The 23,939-nt window shown below is 48.7% G+C and overlaps 5 protein-coding genes across 5 annotated transcripts; 3 read left to right on the forward strand and 2 right to left on the reverse strand.

The window, feature by feature from the left end:
• Positions 1-1,635: 1,635 nt before the first annotated feature.
• On the reverse strand, positions 1,636-3,264 carry Z518_00094 (uncharacterized protein; the record flags this gene model as incomplete). The annotated part of the gene is made up of 4 exons (XM_013420698.1): positions 1,636-1,827; positions 1,882-2,281; positions 2,331-2,578; positions 2,623-3,264. 4 exons carry the CDS (start codon positions 3,262-3,264, stop codon positions 1,636-1,638), a joined length of 1,482 nt encoding a protein of 493 aa, XP_013276152.1.
• A 1,120-nt stretch (positions 3,265-4,384) lies between these two features.
• On the forward strand, positions 4,385-5,759 carry Z518_00095 (uncharacterized protein; the record flags this gene model as incomplete). The annotated part of the gene is made up of 4 exons (XM_013420699.1): positions 4,385-4,850; positions 4,921-5,040; positions 5,132-5,353; positions 5,449-5,759. 4 exons carry the CDS (start codon positions 4,385-4,387, stop codon positions 5,757-5,759), a joined length of 1,119 nt encoding a protein of 372 aa, XP_013276153.1.
• A 6,777-nt stretch (positions 5,760-12,536) lies between these two features.
• On the reverse strand, positions 12,537-13,607 carry Z518_00096 (uncharacterized protein; the record flags this gene model as incomplete). Its single annotated transcript, XM_013420700.1, has 2 exons — positions 12,537-12,576; positions 12,634-13,607. 2 exons carry the CDS (start codon positions 13,605-13,607, stop codon positions 12,537-12,539), a joined length of 1,014 nt encoding a protein of 337 aa, XP_013276154.1.
• Positions 13,608-14,359: 752 nt separating this feature from the next.
• Positions 14,360-16,130, forward strand: Z518_00097 (uncharacterized protein; the record flags this gene model as incomplete). Its single annotated transcript, XM_013420701.1, has 4 exons — positions 14,360-14,570; positions 14,644-15,182; positions 15,237-15,853; positions 15,941-16,130. 4 exons carry the CDS (start codon positions 14,360-14,362, stop codon positions 16,128-16,130), a joined length of 1,557 nt encoding a protein of 518 aa, XP_013276155.1.
• Positions 16,131-21,122: 4,992 nt separating this feature from the next.
• On the forward strand, positions 21,123-23,615 carry Z518_00098 (uncharacterized protein; the record flags this gene model as incomplete). Its single annotated transcript, XM_013420702.1, has 1 exon — positions 21,123-23,615. The coding sequence occupies one exon, from the start codon at positions 21,123-21,125 to the stop codon at positions 23,613-23,615; it is 2,493 nt and encodes an 830-aa protein (XP_013276156.1).
• Positions 23,616-23,939: the final 324 nt, after the last annotated feature.

The raw sequence follows: 23,939 nt of genomic DNA on the forward strand, positions 1-23,939 counted from the left end.
TCCAACGGCGTAGTCCTAGACCACTCTTTGTGGCAGCGTCAGCACAAGGAAACATTAATACAGTCCAGGGGATTTTCTGGCGGGACCCGGCAAGACATAGCGACAAATTGATCCACCATCCCCGGTGCCACGCAGATTCCATGAAGCCATTCTTGACCTGGAGCCCACAACTTCAATCTTGCACTACATCGGAGATTCCCTTCCTCTCCTGGAGCTTCATTCATCTTCAGCCGGGAGACAGCATTAATGTACCCTAAAGACACACATGACGCGTATGAAACATCCTCATGACTCCAAAATTCCATCCAAAGTACTCTCTCAGCCACATAGATCGAAAAACAAGACACCACTTCTTTCATGATCTTTTCTGACAGAGTTGGCCGCGTACCCGTTGACATTGTGACGCAGGAAACGCCCCACGGGAACTGGGGAGCGAATGGAGTTGGTCGTCGTCTGGCATTCTGATTCAGCGTGGTTTTCGATAAGCTGATAAACGATTCGATTGATAACGATAATCATAACGATAAAAGCTTAACACAGAATGAGTCACGTGGTCCGCTCCTTTGATCGGATCCAGTCCATGGACCGCCTCGTGCGGGGTGCGATTAACTAGAGCACTTAACTAGATCCGCTCAACAACCCCTATCGGATCCGGTCTATAGACTGCCTCGGGTTAACTAGAGCATGTAACTAGATCCGCTTAGCAACCCCCTGATCGGATCCTGTCTAGAGTACGGACCACCTCAGGGGGTGTGATTAACCAGAGCACTCAGTAAGTTATCGATTGATTTAAGGTCGATAAAATTATCTAAAACCACGCTGTTCTGATTGTACGACGAAAGAGGCCCTAAAGACTGGCCCAGCGATCATTTAACTCCCGAGAACTGAGAGATTGATTTTCTCGTGATGCTCGTAAAAGAATTCGGTACTTTAAAGAAGGCAGATGCCGAAAGAACCAAGGTCTACCAGATATAGGGACGTCGCCAAATAACTTCATTGTCCAAAGGTGAAGGTGGTTAACTCGGCGAAGAGAGTTTCTCAGCAGCCTTTTTTGGGACAGTATATTAGCACGACCGAGATAAGTAAGCAACTTGGTCTCCTCGATCTGGATGGAAGGATGGGGCACCGTCTAGAAGAACGGCGGATTGTTAGGGCAGTTGCCGACCTCTGGCATGTCCAGGCGCCGACGTCGCCCGAGTACCGCCGCGTTCTTTGTTCATAGATTGGCTTGACCGATGGGTAACCGGAAAGCACTGTTGTCGACGATGCTTGAGGTAATATTCTCGACTGAGAAATCCTCCTCTGGTTCAGCCCTGACCTTGGCTCCCTGCCGCTTGTGACCTCGCCATAACAAGTGGCTCTCCCATACTCATTCCTCTCCATCCTAGCCTTCCTGGCACTCTTCACATGGCACTGTCGAAGCTCGGCACTTTCGCGCTTTCCCTTCCCCCCCAAAAAAATCCCCGTTCAGCCTCCATCTATCCGTACTATTCATGCTCGACGGACATCTCCCTGCACTCCTCGCCAGACGCATCACACATCACAAGGTGGCTAGCTGTGCAAGCCGTCCAAGACGGAGATACTGGAGAGATGGATGAATCCGATCAGAAATTGCGTAACATCTGGGACATGGTATCATTCTGGCGGAGACTGAAGGTCCGTCAACTCCTGTGTGGGTTGTGCGACTGACTCCTGAAGGACTGATGACTCGAACCATTGTTTGAAGCTTGTCGTACCCCATTCGCTGAGAATGCGAATAGCTGTCATCACCTTGTAGCAACCAAGCACGGTGTTGGTGTTTCCAACAAGAAGTCTCGTCAGCATTTCCTATTAGAAGCTGTAAGAATTTGGACTTTGAATACCAATGAGCAAGAAACATACTGTACCATCCAGTGTATCGCAAGCGAATAGGGAGAACCACTGGTTGCCCTGCACGTACAAGAGTGGCAAGGCGATCGGGACGGGACGGTTGTTGCAAAGCATGCGAATGCGCTTGAAGTACGACGATACCCACACGCCAAGTTGTATGTCCGCGTCCTGCTCCGATCCACCTGGTGCTTTTGTTTCAACGCCGACAATAGTTGGTGCAAATCGAAGAGGGTGATACATGGTCTGATTGACGGTTCGGAGACTTGGAAGTTGATCTTCAAGGAACTCAAGGATACGACGTCTCAGATCATTGTCCGGTGCCAAATTGATGGTAAAGTCGACCATCTTTGATTGCAGGAGTTTCCCACTAGCGTCACGATTGTCAAACGCAGGGCAGATTTTGGCCGTTGTGCTGATAAGGTCAGTAGAATTCGTAATTAACGACAGGATGATCTCCATACGCATTTCGGAGTACGACACCCTCATAGACCTTCAGAGCCAGCTGCAGTATAGGGTAGTGTACCGCACAATTCCAGGAAGGTTCTGCTTCATGATCATATGAACGCCGTGATGTTGCCTGGCAGATCTCGTCGACAGTGTCTAGTTCCCGAATCAATTGGTTCCTGGACCTGGTGTTCGCAGCCGAAGCCTCATCAAACATATGAGGGAGCAGAAGGTCCGTTTCTCCGACATGCTCGCAGATCTCATCCTATAGAGGGTTAGTCAAAAGTCACTTGATCATAGTACGACTACCTTGATGTCTGCAGGCAGGACACTGCTAGCCCACCCAACCGCTCGTAGCTTCTTATAAAGATCCCTGGCGTCAGACGGCAGCTTCTCCAGGTTCACTGAAATGTCATAATACTCAATGGGCATCCTAGCAAAGACAAGGTCGCCTATTTGTTTGACTGGACTCCTAGAGGTGTCTTTTGTAGAAGCAGCTGATGAATCTGATTGTTCCACAGGCCTTGACTTTGGGGTTTCCATTGTTTGGAGAACGGGTACATAGGTTGAGACCTTGGCTTGAGCGAGTCTCCGGGTAGGAGCTCGAGGCCGTGGCGTTAAGTCGGCGTCATTGTCGGGTTGGGCAACATTCGACCGCTTTGCCCGTGGAGGTCGTGGTGTGAGGTCTCCCTGCGCTGCAGCATTGTCCTCGCCCTCTTTGGAGTTTCGGGCCCGCTTCTTTTTCGGAGGAATACGGCGTCGGTGTGTCTTTGGTGCGGAAACCAGGGGGGGTTCTTCAAGCGGAGGTGTCTTTCTCTTCCTCTGGGCTCCCGACGTTGGTTCGTGTTGGAAGATGTACCTGTCTAGATCACAAGAAACGCAGACGTCGTGTACCCATGCAGCGACCACGGGATTAGGAGAGAATCTGCGGTCAGCAACAACGCTACACATGTCAGTTTAGAGGTCGAATTGTGCTCCACGGTCAAGAATCGTTGAAGTTTAGTAAATGTTTGTTGTGACAACGCCAAGCCTGTGACGCGTTGAAATGGTCACGTGAACATCGTCGCCAGTTCTCTGTACACCCTTTTCGCAACATTGAATCGCCAAAATCTCAACAACGAGTACTCTGAGAGCACTGTAACTTTTAATATAGCTGCTATGTAGCATTGAAATTGGATCAACCAAAAAATCGAGCTTTTCTACCTCGTTGTAAGGTAAGGAGAGTGGTGGGAAAAAGTTGCGTTTCATACGCTAAATGGGACGACGTACCAATTTCAAAAGGGTGGATCACTACGCCAGAATAGCACTTATTTTACCACCATTCTGCAAGCTTGTATGAGCGATTTGAAAGCTGAAAGACGTTTGCTTACTAGCTGAGCATTTCTGCACACGGTCTAGCAAAAATACGAGTCTTTTATGTTGGGCCGAGAGAAGATTGATTGATCGAATCTATCTGTGCGAGGCGCAAGCGACAAAAAGGCCACGAAGGCTGGGTACGCGTGATAGGGCTAAACCCAATGGGGAATGCAAACATTTTTCGCAGTGTTTGTGGCGTTCTGGGGGGATGTTGTAGCCGGTGTACAGAATAACAAAAGGTGGTGTACAGACTAGCATCTCCCTTCTGTCCGGGGTTTGATGAAGGATGAGGCCAGGGGTAGCGATCTTGGGATCGAGAGAAGAAACCCTCCCAACGCGGCGGCACTGGCCGCCAAATTGGGTTGGAAATTTCCCTGCAACTGGCGTTGAACTATAGATGAGCCCTCCAAACTTCGGGATTCATAAACATCTTGGGTTAGCTTGACGGATACATACTCCGATTGCTGGTGCTCGGCTACGGTCTTCAATGTACAGTGACCCCTGTCTATCTCAAGGATATTGCGGGGAAGATGGGGAAGCTCTCCACATTTTGTCGGACCGAGGTATTTCTTCCTGCGCTTGGCGATGTCAGTTTGCGTATGAGTAAAAAGAGTCCATCCGTGTCATACTTGTCATGTTGGATCGTTCTTGAATATCATCGGGAACCTTGTATCGGTAATACCCAAATCACGAAGGATACGAACAGACAGCGTAGATGGCGACGCCCAGCCCAATCGAGCGCGTCAATCGCGTCGTCACAGGCGCTGTCACTGTCCCCATCAATCTCCTCCGCCTTGCGGCCACTGAACCGCTTGTCACAGGGTCTCTCCTTGTTACCCTCACTCGCGCACCTACTCAGTACCAAACACGTCTGTTCAAGGTTCTTGGTGACATTGGCTTGTCACGCAAACACATTGCAACGCTCATCAAGGCCCTCAAATACCTCTTCGCCATCAGCGCGGTCGGAAGACTCAATCGGACTCTCACCAAACTGGCACTTAATCATTGGCATCTCAGGAAACCGGGAGCGCCGTTTCACTTCGGAGATGCGAAGAAATCAGAACTGGTCGTCGTGACAGGTGGATGCAGCGGATTTGGGTATGAAATGGTCAAAGGCTTCTCGAAATATGCCAGAGTGATTATTCTGGATATCAGCCCAGTGCCTGCTGAGCTTGAGAAGAGTGAGCAATTCTTCTCCCTTCCAGGAACTTTGCCAAGAAGACTAGCTACTGATTCAAAGTCCTGTTCCAGTTCCCGGTGTCCACTACTACCAGGTCGACCTTACCGACTTCTCTGCAATTGAGTCGACTGCCGAAGAAATCCGCCAGCAACATGGCAATCCTACTGTGTTGGTGAACAATGCTGGCATCGGTAAAATTTTTTCCTTCTTTTTAATTTTACTTTGGCCCCTTCCTGCTCCTTGCAATTCGACAGCCAGCTGAACCAGTCAATCGTCTTTTAGCAACCGGTACCACCATCATCAACAGCTCCGCGAAACTGACCGACAGAATCTTCAAAGTCAATCTTGCATCTCACTTCATTTTGATCAAAGAGTTCCTCCCTGGCATGCTCAAAGCGAGAAAAGGACACATCGTCACCATTGCCTCGATGGCGAGTTTCTTCTCAAATCCCGGTCTCGTTGACTATAGCTGCACAAAGGTCGGAGCACTCTATCTCCACGAAGGTTAGTCTGACAGACCGCGCTGGCCTATGACCATACATACACGACCATCTATCTGTTACCCTTTCACGGCACCTTGTGTATTGACTCAATTCCAGGCCTCCGCGCCGAACTCCGCGGTCACCACGAAAACGGCGACTGCATCCAAACCACCTGTGTTCACCCATCCTGGCACGCCACCGGTATTGTGAAACCGTTCGAAGACAAACTGGCCAAATTCAACATTGTCTGCGATCCCGCGTCGAACGTAAGCGACGCTGTTGTCGAGCAAGTTCTCGCAGGGCGAAGCGGTCAGATCTTCGTCCCCAGAAGTGAAGCAGGGAAGACGCATTTGCGCAACTGGCCATTATGGATGCAAGATATAATGCTCTATATGTATAGGAAAAAGAGTGTCTTGTTGGAGAATTGAAAGAACTTGAAGGAGGTAAAAACAGAAAGTCGTGTCTTTCCTTTGAGTATTCAGCGAGGATATGGGTAATATGTTTCCACTTTTCCTTACGTCTGTCTCTCCGATACTCATCGATGCTCCATGTGGATCAATTAAGATGGAGGATGGTTGCCAGTCAGCTGAACGAAATGTGATTTTCTGTGGCTGTGCAGCAGCGATGCAGTAACCATTTACCCTAGTAGTATCTTAGTGCCAGGAATGGGTGATTTCAATATACTCCATATCCAGCTAAACAAATACTACGTTGCAAGCTTAGTGTAGATATGCTAAGAAGGTCTGTTGATTTATGCTCCGATAGTCAAGGTAATTACTGTAATTCAGCTGATTTGTTTAAGTCCGCCGGGCTCCACGTCCACTGTTATAGTGGGTCTTCAGTAGCATTCCTGTGTGACAGTGTATATTCGACGTACCATTCTTACTTATCTATGCACTATTGTGGTATCAAGGCGCACATCCTTCTGCCCAGCTTCCTCAACAGCAATGGGTCCGTTGACGATTTACATGTCATCCTGCTTTGATTGGCGTGGACATTTTGAAACACGATTGAATGGTTTTGATAAAATGAAGAGTAAAATGGTCAAACCAATAATAAGGAGCTCAACCAATATGGACGAGAGCAGATAAGTTTTGACAGCGACAATGACATATGCAAGAATGAGCTAGAGTCCACGACATCTAAGAGAGAAGACATACATCTCTCAAGCTTTTCATTATTGCCATCAATCCTTTAAAGTTTCCGCCCAAGGGAGTGATACATCATGTCTCCGTTGCAAGTTCATATTTCTCCTCGGCATACTCAACGAAAAAGCTCGCCTCATACTGATATACCTCGTCCGCGAAGGCCGACTTGATCGTCGAAATCGTGTACTCTTCCTGCAACTTTTTGCCGGTTTCTCTATGCGAGGTTATGTGTTCAGTCGTCATGGACTAGACGCTTAATGTCAGGCTATGGCTCCGACACCACGGTATTGCAGCCTTGGACTTCGCACAGTAATTGAAGTTGTTGGATCCCGGCCAGTGAGACGAGAGATTAAAGGTCTGGGAATACAGTCTGGAGTCCGTGTGAAAACCAGAATTGCCATGCCGCAGGATTATTTCACTGGTTGACCAGGCGCTTGTTCCAGGAATCGAGCAACGAGAGACATGGGGATAGCGCCTAGATACTCTCGACGGGCTTGGATGCCTGGCGGTGCGCGATCGCCCGTGCGGTGTCTTCGCTTTGGAAATATCCCATGGTCACAAAGCGACGAGAGAGCTGCAGAAAAGCCTTTTGCGCGGCTTGAACGGCGTAAAAAGTCCACCTGCTTCGACTTGATTCCCAAGGAAGCTGTCGTAGATGATCTCGTTGCCGGCGTATTTGTTGACGCCTGAGGTCCTGGTAATCGGGGTTAGCAACCACAAGGCCCTACAGCGCCCACTCGAAAGGAACTTCGAAGTTGTACAGCTGTGTGCGTGGGTGAGAAGAAGCGTATTCACTCATACTTCCACAGTTTCCATGAGCCAAAGAAACAATTGGCCAGCCATCGGATGTCTCTCCAGAGGGGGGAAGGTCACAGGATATATGCTGATGCTGGGACGGCAGAGCCATTAAGGACAAGGGACTGGAACATGGTCCGAGACATTGCTGCGTCTGGTGGGATAGTATAGAGAGATGCACTGGCGTCAATTTGAAGTTTCAGCACGGAGCCTGGTTCTGCTGTGGAGGCATTTTGCGGGACATTGTCGAAGTTGTTATAAATCACGGGGTCCCGGGCACGATTAGAATATTTGAAGTTCAGAGCCACATTGACGTTGTGTAAGATCGTTGCGTTGGTTTCATGCTGGTTGCTAGGTCCTAGGAGATATCATATGTTGAATTGACGGTGTTGTTTTGGATAACCACTTGAGACCGCCGAGCCAAAGCAGGTGGTTAATGGCTAAGCTTGCCTGAACCATTTCAATGTATGTTTATGAGAAGCTGTCCCGATCCTATTGTAGGGATTAAGAAGAGATTGGAGTATATGCTTCCACTACAAGAACTTCGTAGTCGTTCAGCAGTGATTTGCAGAACATAAATACCGAAATGCTTTTCTTCGTCGGCATTGATATCTTTTCAGAAGGATAGTCGACATATCCATTCGCATGAAAAAATTCCGCTGCCATTCCAATTACCTGATTTCATCCATCTATGGCTATTGAAAATGTAGCTGTCTTATGGGCTGACTTCCGATGATGTCGTCCTGAGAATCCCTCCACCTTTGCTGATTGCAGATGGATATGGATGCGGTGAGTATTGCAGCAGCAATCGCAAACATCAGTTTAGGATCCTCATTTCTCGAGCGTAGTTCGAAAACCGGAAACTTCAAACATAAATGTGTGTCGTTTTCTCAGCATGCTGTGGTTGAAAACAGAGAATGCCTTCAAATTTACACATATGAGTTCATTGAAATGTCTCACGCCTACGACGGGTCGAAGGAGTCGTGCACCTTCGTCAAGATCTTGTTCCGTTGTCTCTGAGATTGATGTCGTAGCAGGACGATCATTAATTCAACTCTTTAGCCTGTTGCCGAGCCTTCCACATCTCTATTTTCTTCTCATCCAGGCTGGTTTGCTGGTTGAATTACTGACCTTCCAGTTCCCGGAGGGCTCGTCCGTACCTTGTCGCAGCCTTCCCCCAAAACCCAAAAACAATAAAAAACCCCTGTGAACCTCCGATTGCTCTTGATTACGTTGCTGGATTCGACCCTGTCGTTCTTCATGTCATCTCACATGTCTCTTTCGAGTCTCTCGTTGCTTGCTTTGTATGTCTTCGGAGTTCTTGGATTCCAGGAAGAATCAGTGTCGGATGGTATCTTCAATGATTTGGAGCACCTTTGGGTTGTTAAGCATCACGTTGGATCTTCCTGGTCGTACTAGATGTTGATTTGTTGCATCTTCGCTAGTCTCTAAATCGTGTTTCTTTTCCTTCAATCGACAACATTCGCTAGGTATTCATACACCATTAGAGGAATTTTCGATGACATTCGGGGAATTATCCTTTACTTTTTCACGCGTCCCAGTGACATATTTCTGCATCATCTCTAGACCGAAGCTTGGTTTGTACTGGCTCTGCTCTGTACCACTGACACTATGCGTTTGGAACTCATTTCTTCTGCTGAATTTGCTTTTGTGCCCTCTAGATACAGAGATCTTTGAGAGGCAGCTGTCTTTGAGAACGATGGATATGGGAATTCCCGCCGAGAGCTTCCTTTGAGAACGTTGGATATGAATTCCCGTGAGAAGAATGTTGCTGATAACTGTCGCAGATGAAGGATCAAGATTTGTTTTGGCGGCGCAGTGAGGGACCTTAGGCCTGCTTAGGAGGATCGCCTGGCCCTCTTGATATGATCAATGATCAATGTGATATTAACGGGCCTTCTCGTCGGTGGTACAAGCGGCTGAGAGTCAATCATTTTCGTAGGTTGAGTCGGGACTCTTCGCTTTGACGGAAATATATTCTCTTTTTCTTCTTGCAGCGAGTCTTCTTCTCCCTCATCCTTCCCTTTCGTCAACCATTGTAAGCCGGCCGCCAATATCGGCTGCAATCTCTCCCAGATCCGTTTCATCAACAGAAGATTCGTCATACATAGCTGAGTCGTCTAGAAATCGTCGGAGTGTCATGCCCTTTTTTTCTTTTCAGATCTGATACTTGAAGACGGAGGGGTGCGATTTCTTGAACCAGCCCCTTGGTTTGTTCTGTGTCTTGCCAAATTGCAGTTGTTTCGGTTCGGATTTCTTCAGTGTCATCTCGAACCGCCGAAAGCAACTGGCTTCCACTGAATCAGCCGTGTTCAAAGTTAAGATTGACCTAGAGTGTATGCTGTGATTTTTACCGCGGGCCATCTCCGGGGAGGCATTTTCATTGAGCTGGACCAATAGACTCACAAAGTTGCCATATCCAATGCTACATCGATGCATCACTGGTGGCTTTCCAAAGACGACCGTAATTGATTGACCTGATCCCCGTCGCCGATACTCCATCGTAATCAGGCGGTTGTGGCATTGCTCAATTTCTGGAGCACTTGGCTCATTCCTTCGGCGATCTGATCCAACTCTATATAACTTCGCGCAGAGTCCCTTGACCTTCTGGGAGTCATCTCGAAGCATGGTCGAACAGATACTTAAAGAAGTGAGTTCTCGCGAGACGGCATCCATGTCTCTTCGCGCTTTTCGAACAGTTGATGCGAACACAACGACCTCCATCGATAGCTTCGTGATGGTACTAATACAAATTGTTGTGGTCGTCAAGGGATCCATCCTCACTTCAAAACCCGTGGGGATTATCATGCAGGGAAAACTGTGACAGCCATCTGAACGATGAACAATTTCCCCTGGCTGGGACTGAGGCTGGGCGGCTCTTGATGACCATCATTTTGACCCCTCAATTCCAAAATGTGTTATGAAGCATAAAGCAACAGAAGGTGTTGAAAATGGCCAGTAATCCTTACTTGGAAAAGGGGTTATCACCCTATGCAGGATATATGGGAGAAATAGGAGAGGAAAAGGAGTCAACCAAGCATGTATATATGCTGGCAATCTGGCATACCCAGTTACCAAAGAGGGAGAGAATTCAATACATCTCAATTTGCGACCCCAGTTTGACGTGAACAAGCTTAGCACTTTGAGTGCCTATCAGGCAGGGAGGATATTGGTGTCAGGACCGTCGAGCAACCACACACGAAGATGGGCCCGCCGGATTCTCCGTGTAGAGCACATGAACCTCGTAAGGAAGACAACACGGCTAGAAGGAACTCAATGGACTCAAAAACTCGTTGTTAACTCGTGCCTCTTGTTGTATGCTGTTATTGCTTGTTCTCCTTTCTTGTCTGCCTCCGCACTATCCTATGCCTATCTTGGAACCTATGATGTGATATGCCTCATTACGTCATCTATGAACCTATCAATCCGCTACGAAAGAGAAAGAAGATTGCTCAATAGTGTGATAGAAACCATGCTCTTGGTCAGAGGTGCGGTTGGCAACTGACGCGCGGCTTGCAGCTTAGAGCTAGCGAACACACTAGCTATTCGGAACGACTTCATGGTGGAGTCCAGAGCGAGGCTTATCGAGCCCAATGGGATATATCATCTGATCCAGTGGCCTGTCTGTTCATGCTACAGTGCAAAGTGGATCAGGGGTAAACTGCTGTATTGCTTTGTAAGACTGAGGAACCACCATGACCCAAATCTGATGAATAAAATGACATACGCTCGATCTTCGTCAGTGACGAGTTCCCTTGTCTTCAGTTCTCAAAACAGCACGCTGAACCAAACATTGACGGGATGGAAACCAATGCCGAAAAAGGACACCCGTCACAATTATAAACTTGATGATCCTGAATTAGACTCTGATGCTAACATTCACATTGAGAGCTGCAAAGTTGCTCGCTTCGGACAACTGGACTAAGGCCAGGGACATAACGATTGCGTCCCAGGTATAGAATGTCTCACGATATTTGATGGTAGAGTCGGCATTGACAAATGACTAGGTGCTTCTGCATTCTGGACGCCTCCTCCAATACCTGTCCTAATCCCAATCAAAATCTATATCGGGTTCTGGTACCTTATTTGCCACCTTCCTGATTTTGCCTGTGGACACCTAGGTGAAAGTTGGCGCACCGATATGAAGCTTGTGGTGGGTGCACTATTTTGACGCGGTGGGAAAAGAATAAGGTCAAGATTTATCACGGAGTCCCTCAATTCAGGCTATAGGCATGGGTTTGAAAACACATTTGTGAAGTTTGGAAAGGAGAGCGGTGTGTATTATCCAATCGGGGCGTATATGATTGGGGGTATGAAATGGATGATCAGGTTTGAAGTCGATGGATATGGTGATAGTAGTCACGGAACAGAAGCGCCTGTGACAATGAAGGGTGCCCAATCTCAGTCCCTACTCGAGATATCTGCTCTCATGAACGCGAAATCGTTAGAATGCAATTCAGAACGTACAGCATTGAGAGGAGTAACAACTATTCAGGAGGGACACCTGGCCCTCCCGCATCAATCATTGAAGCGAGATACAGGAGTACTGCAGGCAAAGAAAGTTTCCACCTGGGATATAAGATACTGCAATGCTGGTTTGCGTTAACCGAACGGGTCTTCGTTAGACACCACGACGATGGCTTGGTTGAGAGTTGTCAACATGGACGTTGGGAGAAGGCTCGTCAGAATCAACTGGGAGAACTGATGGCTCTCGTCATGGAAATTAGGGAGGTTGTGAAACAGGTGCATGATGGACAATATTGTCTTGTTTGTGATCGTAGGGAGAAATCTAGGGGTCCGAGAGTTGAGAAGGTCGTCTCTAGAATTCTGCTGCATATGCGTGGATGAAACGCATTTGCATACGGCAGGTTCTAATGGAAGACATAGCGCCCCAAAAGCAGTCCGTTCCAAGATGAAATGCCACGGAATCTTTAGTCCCCCTTTACCGTCCTGGGATTCTAAGGTGCGGGGATCCTGAAAATGATGTCGTCGTGGGATTATATCCATTCTAGGATGAGGAGGTCGGGAGTGTTGTCTGGGCTTAGCCATGTGCATTCCCCGGGAACTCGATACTTTGCCTGGAAAAACTCTGCGGGTCCTTGGTGTAGGACTCCCCAAATTCCTGAGGACTTTGTCATCAAGCGGCAAAGACCCCTAGGTCTTACAACATATAAAAGTACTTGGCCGGATCGTCCGCCATGCACGGCAATCCCATCGTGGTACTCTTCAAAGTCAGTTCCACTATCTCGGTCCTTCAGGCTTTTGTCCATATACAACGTAACTATGCCCTCGGTCGTTAGTCCAAAAACAGTCCTGAGTGCACAATTTTGACACTCACATAGGCCAGTAAGCATGGATTTTTGGATTTTGGATGTCAACTCGTGACTCTGCCAGCAGAAGCTCCACTTCTTCGACGCTCATTCCCAACACCTGGGTACACAAACGCGCAGAGAATCCATGGAGGCCGTCAAGGGTGTTGACCATATTCCATTGGCCAATTCTTTTGAGATGCCGATCTTTCGGCCACCGGTTCTGTGGCCACTTATATCGGATCTCGACAACATTCACAAAACCCGTTTGTTCCATGAACTCTTTGTAGTTGGCCGCCCAAGCCCCATCCCTCCCCAGTATTTGAAGGCCTTTCATCAAATTATCGTTTAGTCGCTCAAAGGCGGTGCCGACCATGGTTCCGTCGTCAGACCGGACAGGAAAAGCAAAGTCTTGTAGCTCAACCCACCCTCCTGGTTTTAACGCCTCGAGCGATTGCTGGAGCAGCCTTCTGGGGTTGCCCAAGGAACCCGCCAGCATCCTCCCGTGGATTAGATCGAACTTTTTTGAGAAAATCCACGTTTGATCAAAGTCATCAACCTCAAATTTACAATTCGGCGGCACATGAGCGGGCTGAATGGGGCTGAGGTCGGTCCCGAGTACTGTGGACTGGGGATATTCGTCGGCAAAGTCGATCGCCCAGATACCTGTGCCGGTGCCGAGGTCGAGAACGTCCAGAGAATTCGAGCTAATGGGGGCAGCAAGGAGCTTGCGATCCATCGTCTGAAGAAAGATTTCATGCTGCATGTCGAGCCGCTCCTGTTCGCGTTCATCATTGGGCATGAAATAGAGCCCAGACTTGTATTTGTGATAACCGCGGCCGTTTTCGGACACACTCTGCAGCAGGCTCGACCTCAGGCTTTCGGTATCTGATTCGGAGAAACACTCACCCAGTGCGGAATCAATGTCGCTGAATGATTCTGGCTCGATATATCCGATATTCCCCTCAGAAGCCATTATCGACGGCGACACGGGAGAGTGCATGTTTTTAATGAAAAGATGGAAAGCGAAGAAAATGTTGGGCGTGTAAGGAATATACTTAAGCGTCAAAGCGAAAATCGTTAGATGGGTCATCCCGAAAGCTAAGCTGATCCGGGAGGCACGGCGCGTTCTCCCGTTCAGGGTCCGACAAAACATCCCCTTGTTCCAGTACTGCAGACGGGTCGATCCAGTAACTGTGACATGCAATCCATTGGGCACGGCCCGTTCAGTTTCCGAGGCGAAACGGAAGGACAGAAGATCGCGTCAAAAGCCCCGCCACCAAGCAAACTAGCTTAGCGACATAGGGACGGTATAGGTGGTACGACCTTTGCCAATTTGCTGCCATTGGACAGCATATTGCTTCTGGCACCGGCCTAAAAATCCTGTAACGCAGGGAAAAGGTGCTCTAAGCCGCCATTGTCGAAGGCTCTCTCCCCCACATTGATCGAGTGGTATTGGGACAATGGTGGGCGCTAGAAAAGCGACCATTGGACCAGAGTAAAAATCTAGCCACATTTGCACGCTGTATCGTCAGCCGTGGCCTGCGGCGCCGGAAGCGCCCATCACATGCACCCACTGTGCTGGCACTTGATAAAGTCGGTTGTGAAAGCGGTGGTACATGTATGTGCCTTTGTAGTTCTCTCTGTCCCTTTCATTAATCCTGTCAACCACCCGTGGTCTACCATCACCTCGCCAAGGTTTTCTCTGCGCTTTGGCATCGAAAGAGTCCTTTTTGACATTATCATTAACGAACCATGTCTTCTTTGTACTCCGGCTTGATCACTGCAACCCTGATCTGGCTTGTATACGTCTTCGGTATTGTTGTATACCGCTTATATTTCCATCCGTTGGCCAAGTTCCCCGGGCCGAAGTACGCGGCTGTAAGCAGGTGGCACGAATACTACTACGATGTCCATTTACAAGGGAAGTTTATCTTCCACATAAAAGCCCTGCACGAAAAGTACGGTACGTTTCTCTAACGCTTGTCAAGGGATGCCAGTTCGCCTCCAGGCCTAACCTGTTCCCATGGACACTATAGGGCCCATTGTTCGCATAACGCCAGATGAGGTCCATATTCTGGATTCGGATTTCTGGGAGACCATCTTTACCAAGGCTGGAAGGGTGGACAAATATGAATGGCTGTCCGGCCGCTTCGGTAATGAACATTCCGTCTTGACGACAGCGCCAGATGAACTCCATCGAATACGACGAAACGCGTTGAATCCGTTCTTTTCGAGGAAGAGAATCATAGATTTACAGGGCATTATTCGGAAGAAGCTTCATCACTTGATCGCCAAAGTACGGGAATACCAGCAATCCGGTGCCGCGATGGTAATCAATCGGGGCTATATGGCTTTTGCCGAAGATGTTATCATGGAATACTGTTTTGCTCATGATTACAATAGTCTTGATGCTCCTAACTGGACCCCGATTCTGCATGACCCGTTCCAGGCTGTCAGCATCAGTGGCAACATGTCTCTTCAGTTTCCCTTGGTGCCCAAGATTTTGAATTGCCTACCACAGTCCTGGCTAGTCCGGCTCGAACCATTGTATGCCCTTGTTTTTCAAATGCAAAGGGTGAGATTCCTTGGAGATTGAGTTTCTTTTGGACTTTTCTCACCAGCTGGGCAGGACTTTGCCCAACAAATTATCGACTTGAAAAGCGGCAAGATTGATGATCTTGCTGCCAAAGCCGACCACACAACGGTATTCTCCGAACTGATTCATGGGGATCTGGCCCCCAACGAGAAGTCCGACCGTCGCCTACAAGACGAAGCACAGTTGATAATAGGAGCGGGGCTCGCCACCACTGGCTGGACACTCAGCGTGGCCACCTTCTACATTTTAAGCAACCCAAGTATTCTTCATCGGCTACGTCAAGAGCTTGAAGAAGCAATTCCCAACATCAATGAATCAGATCCCACCGCACCGCTGGAATGGACGGAACTAGAAAGGCTTCCATATCTTTCAGCCTGCATCAAGGAGGCTGTCAGACTATCGTATTCGACAACGTCGCGGAACGCCCGTCTATTCGCCAAGCCAATGCAATACGGCAGCTGGGTCATCCCTGCAAAGACGCCGATTTCGATGACCATTCCCTTTCTTAACCATGACGAAGAAATATTTCCCAACTCGACATCGTTTGTCCCTGAGCGGTGGCTTGACTCGCCGAAAGCGAAGAACGGATCCAGCTTGGATCGTTATTTTGTCGGGTTCGGTAAAGGCACGAGGTCTTGTTTAGGAATTAAGTGAGTTGCCTTTCTCGTTGATGTTGATTTCCCTCATCCTGTCTGACCCATATCTCGTATTCTAATAATATCTGGTGCCAACTTCAGCCTCGCACACGCCGAACTCTACTTGACACTAGCAGCTATGTTCCGCTACTTCGAATTTGAACTGTACGAGACCGACCAAAGTGATGTGGAGTTGGCTCACGACTTCTTTCTCCCATTCCCCAAACTTGACTCTAAGGGCATCCGAGTCACGGTAAAGCCTATGAAGAAGGATGGAGGAGTTCCCATGTGATTTGGTATCGTTGGACATGGAGAGTCGCTCACAGCTTAGGGGTAAAACAGTGGTGGCTCAGGTCTGCAATGGGAAGTTATATTTGATGAAATCAGGTTTGGCAATTGTATATATGGATATAGTTTGCTGTGCTTGGGGTTCAAATTCTCCAATATCTTGTCGATGATGATTGGAATGACCGTAGGAAGATGAACCTTCCGAAGAAGGCAAAGAGGGGGCTTCGTTACCTTCAAATGATAGAAGCGGTGGAAGACGATGATGACAGCCTGCAATGTGCTATTGAGCTTTCGTTGACGAATAACGATGACGACGTAGCGAACAACATGGTGGAAACTGCCCTGAGGCATCTATATCTGCAACCCAAGTTGAGAATGATGAAAACAAGATTGAAGCCAACAGCAGTAATCAAGCAGATTCCCCAGACCAGAAACATTATGACAGTGACGATGAAGAAGACATGGAGAGAGATATAATTACGCTTTTTTGTATGAAGGAGGGTGACCGCGAGCCGTTAGTGACAATTTAAACCCAGCAGGCCAGACAATCCGCTCAAGATCCAACGGCAAAGAAAGATCGTAATCCAGCAGAGAAAGTCCACGAAGATGACTTTTCTTGCGACTTGCGTCACAAAAGCGAAAACCAATAACCTTTCAAAGTCGTTTAGTTTGGGAAACCCGGACAAGATCACCAAATACGCCCGTGTAATCATTAACTCAGACAACAGACAGGAGAAGAAAGGTCACCAATTTCGAGACCAAAGAAGCCAGAATAGTAATTCGACACTACGAAATAGAGTATAGACGGAGATTATCTTTCTCAAGTTATACTTTTCGACTCCTCTCGTTCCCTGTTCCCTCGCTTCCATCTTCCATTACGAGCAATTTCAAGACAACTGGCCCAGTCTTCTTGTCGTCTCTGGAACAGGAGAAGGAAGAAAAGGAAGTAGGGAATGCCACAATGGCAAAGACTGACCGAAGTAGTCGTTGTTGCAGCTGTCTATCTGTACGTTCTTCTCCAGAGGGTTGTATGGGGTAGCAGGAGCGGAAGAAGTAGTCGATGAGTGCTCTAGTGAGCTAATTCTTTCTAAGGCTCGATATCTTCATTGGTATCCGGCATGACTATGGGCATATTTGCTTCCAGTTCCGTCGAGTTTCATGAAAGGTTCGCGTCACAATCCAAGATATCTGGCCGATGGTCCGAACAATAACATACTCATCTCCTCCAAAGGTGCTAAAACGTGCCCCTCAATGGTCTTTGAAAATGCCCGGTTCGACAAACTTGCACTGGGGTTCACAAAGCACTGGAGACAATACGATATGGCTTTGATGAATGCAAAAGAGAATTCCCCTTTGGCTTCTTTCCCCATCAACCAACGACGCGCAGCTTGTAGATATGAGATTTCAGTGGGTCGATTATTGGGTTCGAGGTCTCTGGGCATAAGAAGTTCCTCAATTGGGAGCGCGTAAAGGATTTCGAGAGCATGATGCCGAGGGCTACAACTTTGGAGGAGTCGTTGAGTTCGCCGCTGCTTTGGCGGACGACCGTGGTCGTTTGCTTGTGTTCTCGAGTTAGGTATGGATATCGACTGCAATCCCAGACACTGTACACCCGTCCTTAGCCCTGAGAAAAATGATGTCGGCCTTGCTCCAAGTATCCTGAAGCCAAGGCGTATGGCTCAACTGGAGCATCGACGATGTGAGTGTGATGGATAGACTGTATCGTCCTTGCGGACTGAGAGTGCCAGGTTTCTTCGTGAGAATGTCTTCGAGGGTGACTCCTCCGTCGACGTGCGCAGCATTACGCTGAGCATTATACCCACCTCGGAGGTGGCCCTCGCTGTCGAGACAAAACCCGATGCAGGGATGATATGGGCTCTGGAGCTCCTCCAGCGATCTTTTGATCTTTTACTTCGTGGTAAACTTCACCCGCCTTGACATTTCGGACTTTTGAAGGTTTTCGTCCACTTTTGCTGCCACATGCTGACTGATGATAGCTTCCAGCCCATCTCGATTGAGTTTTTCCAGCCATGGACATTGTCCAGCTTCGTCGCGATCCCAATCATAATCTTTTGAATATCACTGACTGTCCTCATGTACGACGGATAGGCCTTGCCCAAACTGCTTCGCAGTTCTTGCTCAATGGCCGGGTCTTGCCACGATTTGCTCTTTGTATTGTCAATTATCTCGGCCAGCTCCTGATCCGTCGTAATCGGCCGCAGCAGCACCTCTAGGGACTGTTCAAAGAGGGTATGCTGGTTTCGATGCTCTCGAATGGCGCGATCGAGTCCCCCTTGGAATTTGACAAAGGCCTTTGCTGGACCAATGATGTCCTCATGATGCTCCAGGGCCCCTAGCCACCTGAGATGGATCGGGCGCTGGGAGAGCACAAGGTCAGCGGGGTGGCGGAAATCAATGGAGTGACCCTCTTGAAGAACCTATTGAAGAGGCTTTGTAGGAGAAATCCCAACAGCAGCGAGTTATCGACCCTCAAGATTTCATAACAGGCAAGCTCAAGATATCCGAGGGCACGTCGTCTCAGACAGCTCATCTGTCCTCTCCTAAATCAGATCCAATTTCATTGCCCTTCAGTTTGAGAGCAAACGCATCGCCACCGAAGGTTCGCTGCCTTCCATATGTAGCCTTGGGAAAGTTGCTATTCTCGGGCAATGACTCAAGATCAAACGAGTAGAAGAGAACATACAAACCATTACAAATGCTGAGCGGTTTATTTTCGAGTTTGACGGTTTCGACGTCTCGCCATGACCATGATCTTCGAGTCTTCCAAAAACCTTCGCAAATCGGACATATGTCCCCCAAAACTATCAGGCCATCATTTACTCCGTGCGTTGTTGTTGTAAGAGATAACACGTGAGGTTTGGACCCGTCGGCGCCATTCAGCTATGTCAGCACATCCGTGACGAAGGAGAAAATAAGAACAGGCCGCTTACACCGTGGTCTGGAGTCCTCTCGTTTGTTTTGCCCGCTTCGATGCGGGTTCAATGCACTGCCGTAAAAAAGGTGGGGCACTAGCGCTAAACCATTTTTGACTGTATATCACTATTCAGTACCCTTCCCTTTCGTCAGAGCGTCGTAAATCCTTATTCCGTACACTCAACGACGTCATTGCAGAGACGTCCCAGCAAGGTAGGTTTAGCGATGACAGAATGTCCTTCAATCATGTCGGCGACGCGTCTTTTGTTCAACGTTCTTTCCTAGTGCTATCCGGTGCCTAAAAGCATACCCAAAACTCCCCCAAATTCCCCACCAGATTAAACGCATCTTAATGCTCTTCCTATCCGCGGAACTCAGTTTGGTGCCGTGGCACAATCCACAGACTTTTGCCCAGTCAGGCTCGAGGCTAACAGCAACGCGTCTTGAGGGTGGTAATGCAAGTCCGTACAGCTCCGCAGCGAAGGCCGCCGCACAGGGCAACGACGCCCAAAGAGGCACTTTGATGAGGTCGATTAGGCAGTATTACGTAGAATGGACCATGTGCACTCAGGTCTATGCCTTCCTGGACATCTTCTGTCTGTAAATCACACTATAAAGGAGGTAATTTTTAATCCCTTCCATTAAAAACCTCCCCGCAATCATAGCAAGGCTCGGAGGTTTTAGGCTCATAATATCGAGCGCGGACTAGCACATCCACTACTACAACTATGTCAAGTACGGCGTCAAATACAGTCATCTATGCGACGTGAAGGATCCAATGGAATGCTCAAACAATGCCGCTGGCGCAGCCTTCAACGAGCGAGCATTAGTGTTTGTCAACAGTGGATAGAAGGCTCTTGTTATTGCTTATTCGGTGTAGATTTTGTTTCACTCATTGATTTGAGGAGAGATGTGATAGTCTTTATGTTGAGTTTGACTGCCTGAATTGGTGTTGTTCGGCACCCAGGCAGTCCTACTGATGCGTTGCCGTAGGCAGGGCTAGCAGCGCCTGAAACATCCCAATGCAAGCCCCCTTCCCTTGGCGAACGCAGGCCTGTTGTTTCGGTACCGTACCTGCCCCAGCGCCCTGCAGGTATTTGACTATCGGCAATAGTATGCGCCAGAGATAAGTATTACACACAGTGACGATGATTAGCCATTTGCATAGCCGATTAGGCAATCGGCGCCGTTGGCCGATCGTCCTGCACAGAGCTCTCCGACTCTTTTTGATTTCGTATGTCGATCAAAGATTCTGATATTGGAAACGCATAACAGTCTGAGCTAGCGATGGCGGTCGAAAGCTCAGCTCATTTAAGAGCAGTGACTGACTTGAAGTCCTGCAGTATACAGCAGGATATGGGCCAAAACACAGTCTCATTACTGTTTGACCAAGCGGCGAATACGTTGGCAGCGGACCCCACGAAAAGATTCCAGACTCGATACATCGAATTCCTTGGCTCTTGTACACATATCGGAATTAAATACGTGAATACGAGAGCCCGTCAAAACAACAATAATCTTAAGGAGATTTTGTTTACAGGGATGGGGAGGTGCCGCCCTTATGATTGGCAGGGGCACAGAGTACAAGACCACGCTTTGCCCCTCTACTTAACTTATTCGATTCAACGTCCTTACCATAGGGCGCTGACTTTGAGACACCAAGACATTGCCTATCGAGGCTGTGGCCGATCAAACTTGGCTTCAAGGATATGTCGACCACGGAGGACAGCACAGCTGTTAGAGTCATGTTCTCTTCACTCATACTATATAGACGTTGGAATTCCTGGGCGACGCGCCCACAACCATCTAGTAAGTCTACTGTTATGCTACATCCTTCGGATCGCAGGGTTAGCTATCCTTCCTTTCTTTTCCTCTCTTCTATTTCTCGATGAGTTTCTCGCCAGTTTCTATCCACATTTTGTCTGCCTCAGAACCCTCTTGAATCCGGCATTGCAATAGGATGCTGTCCATCAATGCTTTGTCTATCGGGCAAATCTCAACTATCATCGCCGCCCTCGTATTTATCTGTGGTATTTTGTTGCGCAATGCTTTTCCATTGCTCATGGTGCGCTCGACGCGCCCAGACACCAGTGCCGTGACATGGGGTATTTTACAACGATCGCTCGCAGGCACCGACTGGCCTGCTATCTTGCAAACAGACTCCACCGGGCAGCGCACGGCAGATACGCGAATCCGCCTCCTGAATCTTCTATACGTTGCCACCACTGTGCTTTTGGCAATCGCTGCGGTCACGACACCTGCCGGTTTGTTCGACGAATTTCGGTATGCCACAGCATCAACCATGACAGATTTTGGAACAGCTCGCGATTCGAGCGTCTTTGGCCAAGTCTCCAAACAGACCAATGACGCACCCTGGCGTATCTGCTCCGATTACTGGCAAGGTAACGACAGCATAATGATGGACGTGCAATGTCCAGGCGATAGTCAGACATATACTGTCATTCAGAATGCGAGTGGCCTCTATCAGGATTGGGACGGACCTACCCACTATGTAACGGTGGATCCTTCCAGGGTCGAGATCTATCACAGTGGTCTCGCTGGCATTTCAAAAACAGTGTCCAGCTTCTTCGACATACAAGCCCGCCGCGTCATCTACTCGACCGGTGACTATGACGGAGAATTTGGGAATGTTTTGCCCGTGGATGGCTTCCGTCATTTTCTCACCACGGTGGTAGACGACGACTATCTCTTGATCGATGGTCTCATCGTTGATGCAAAAAGAGGAGGCATCGGGTTCAGAAATCACACAATCCCCATGAATGCCCCACTAGGCGCCGAATGGGTCGAAGATCTCCTCTTCATCGAGCCCGAAGCAGCTTGCACCGACATGAACATTTCTTACCAATTCGAGGTCCCTTACCTAAGTTCGAACAGCACTAGTAGCACTGTCGGAAATATCTATTACCTGGTTGACCACGGCGGACTGACTAACCTTGACATTTCGGCGAAACCAAAGTTCCCTGCCGTCCGTCAAGACACCCTGGACGTCCAGCAGCGTGCGGATATTCAAGCATACTGGGGTCTCTACAACATTCTGAATACCTCCTTTATGAATCTGTCTGACCCCGCCACCAACCTACCCAACCCCGAGAAGTCATTTATCGGCAATCGCATCAAAGCCATTGACGATTACTCCGATATCTCCGCTACAACCGGCATTCAAACGGGCACTGTCATGTACGACCTAATTGACGATATGAATCCGACGAGTACAGAATACGATTCTCGGACCCCATTCTATGATCGCTGGGAAGAATGTGGCCACTGGAACAAGACATTACCCGTCGATATCGACAATTTCCCTATATCATGTGGTTATTTCATCGGGGCTGCCGTGCAAACCAATGGTCAGCTGCAGAGTATGGCCAGCGAAGGCATGCAAGTAGAACGGAAGGTCTACAGCTGCGCTGCTGCCACCAAAGCAACCATCAAAACAGTTCAGTTCAGGTATAATCTCACCGCGGATCAAAATGCCGATGATCTGAGCAACATCCGAATCCTCTCTGTCGTCGATAAGCAGTACTCTTCACCAGAAAAGGAACCTCTGTGGGCTGTTGAGACACCGAAGCCGTTATTGACAGGAAATATGAATCAATTGTGGGGCCTCGTCTCTTCCGAATATGTAAACACTCCGAACATCACAACCCTCCGCTCTTCGCACCTCTATCTCACTTTCTGGCCCGGGTTTGGCTCAATTGAGAGCGATTACAAAGCCTCGTCGTATTTGCCCGCCGCGCTCGGCCTTGGTGCAATTATGAGTACTGTATGGGACACAAATCCCGCCCTAAGCACTGTTGGCGAAAGTTTCTTCTGGAATGGCTATCTCGATCTCAAGTTACTGAGACGATGGCAGATATTGGGCCAGAACGCTAAGACTGCTAGTCTGGTGCCGGCGTTGGTGTGGACAGATATTGCGAGTAACTACTTCACCGGCAGCCGCGGATGGCTGAGCAACAACATTATTCCAAGGCCATACAACAATGACACTCAGCCTGGACTATCAAAGAGGGACACTCCAGCGGACGAGCCAGTGACCACCAAGGTGCCGACGTTTCAAGCGGAGAGGAAGATCTTGTATCATTGGCCTTACGGAGTTCCTGCATTTCTAATGTGCTTCATTCTCCTGCTGTTGTTGCCGATCACATTTTTCGCGGCCATTACGGGCGGTATCAAGGACGTGAGAAGGTACCTGAGTATGTTATCTGCCGGGCGGCTGTTGCTTCATATTTCTCCAGATGAGAGCAAACGTTCGGCCTCTGAAGTGGTGAACTACTATCGAATGCCATACAGACGATGGGCACGGACGAAGGAGCTCGGTATGAGCAAGGTGCGAGCGGAGGGGTGGCAATGGATCCGTCAGAGGAAATTCGATCCAGGATGGACTGGTACGCCAGAGATGAACGGCTTTGGGTCTCTACACGGGAAGCCGGAGTCAGAAATGGTGGCCGTGGAGCAGGACCACGAACAGAACCTGGGTGGGAAGCCTGTTGCCCAATCACGTGACACGTTGCTTGGCAATGTCGCAACTTGTTAGATAGAACCACAATGCATTCCTTCATATCTCTTCTCTAGACTCCACAGCCCATCAAACCCCCTTTGCTGAGCGGAGATTTGATGTGAGATGATAGGACGTGGTGTAGTATGTGACACAAAGCGATAAGCTAGGGCGGTTGAACAACCTCACAGATATACAGGCCTCTGTACGACACACCTCAGAATAGTGCCGTTTCGAGATTAATACCTGGAGGTCCGCAGAAAGCTCATCTTTGGCGGGTACAGAATGACCATTACGGAGGACTTGTCCTATTTCGAAGGGGTCCACGGGACCGTCAGAAGGACAAGGAAGAGATGGAAAGAA

The sequence above is a fragment of the Rhinocladiella mackenziei genome, assembly GCF_000835555.1.
Source record: "Rhinocladiella mackenziei CBS 650.93 unplaced genomic scaffold supercont1.1, whole genome shotgun sequence".
In the NCBI taxonomy this organism is placed as follows: Eukaryota; Fungi; Ascomycota; class Eurotiomycetes; order Chaetothyriales; family Herpotrichiellaceae; genus Rhinocladiella; species Rhinocladiella mackenziei.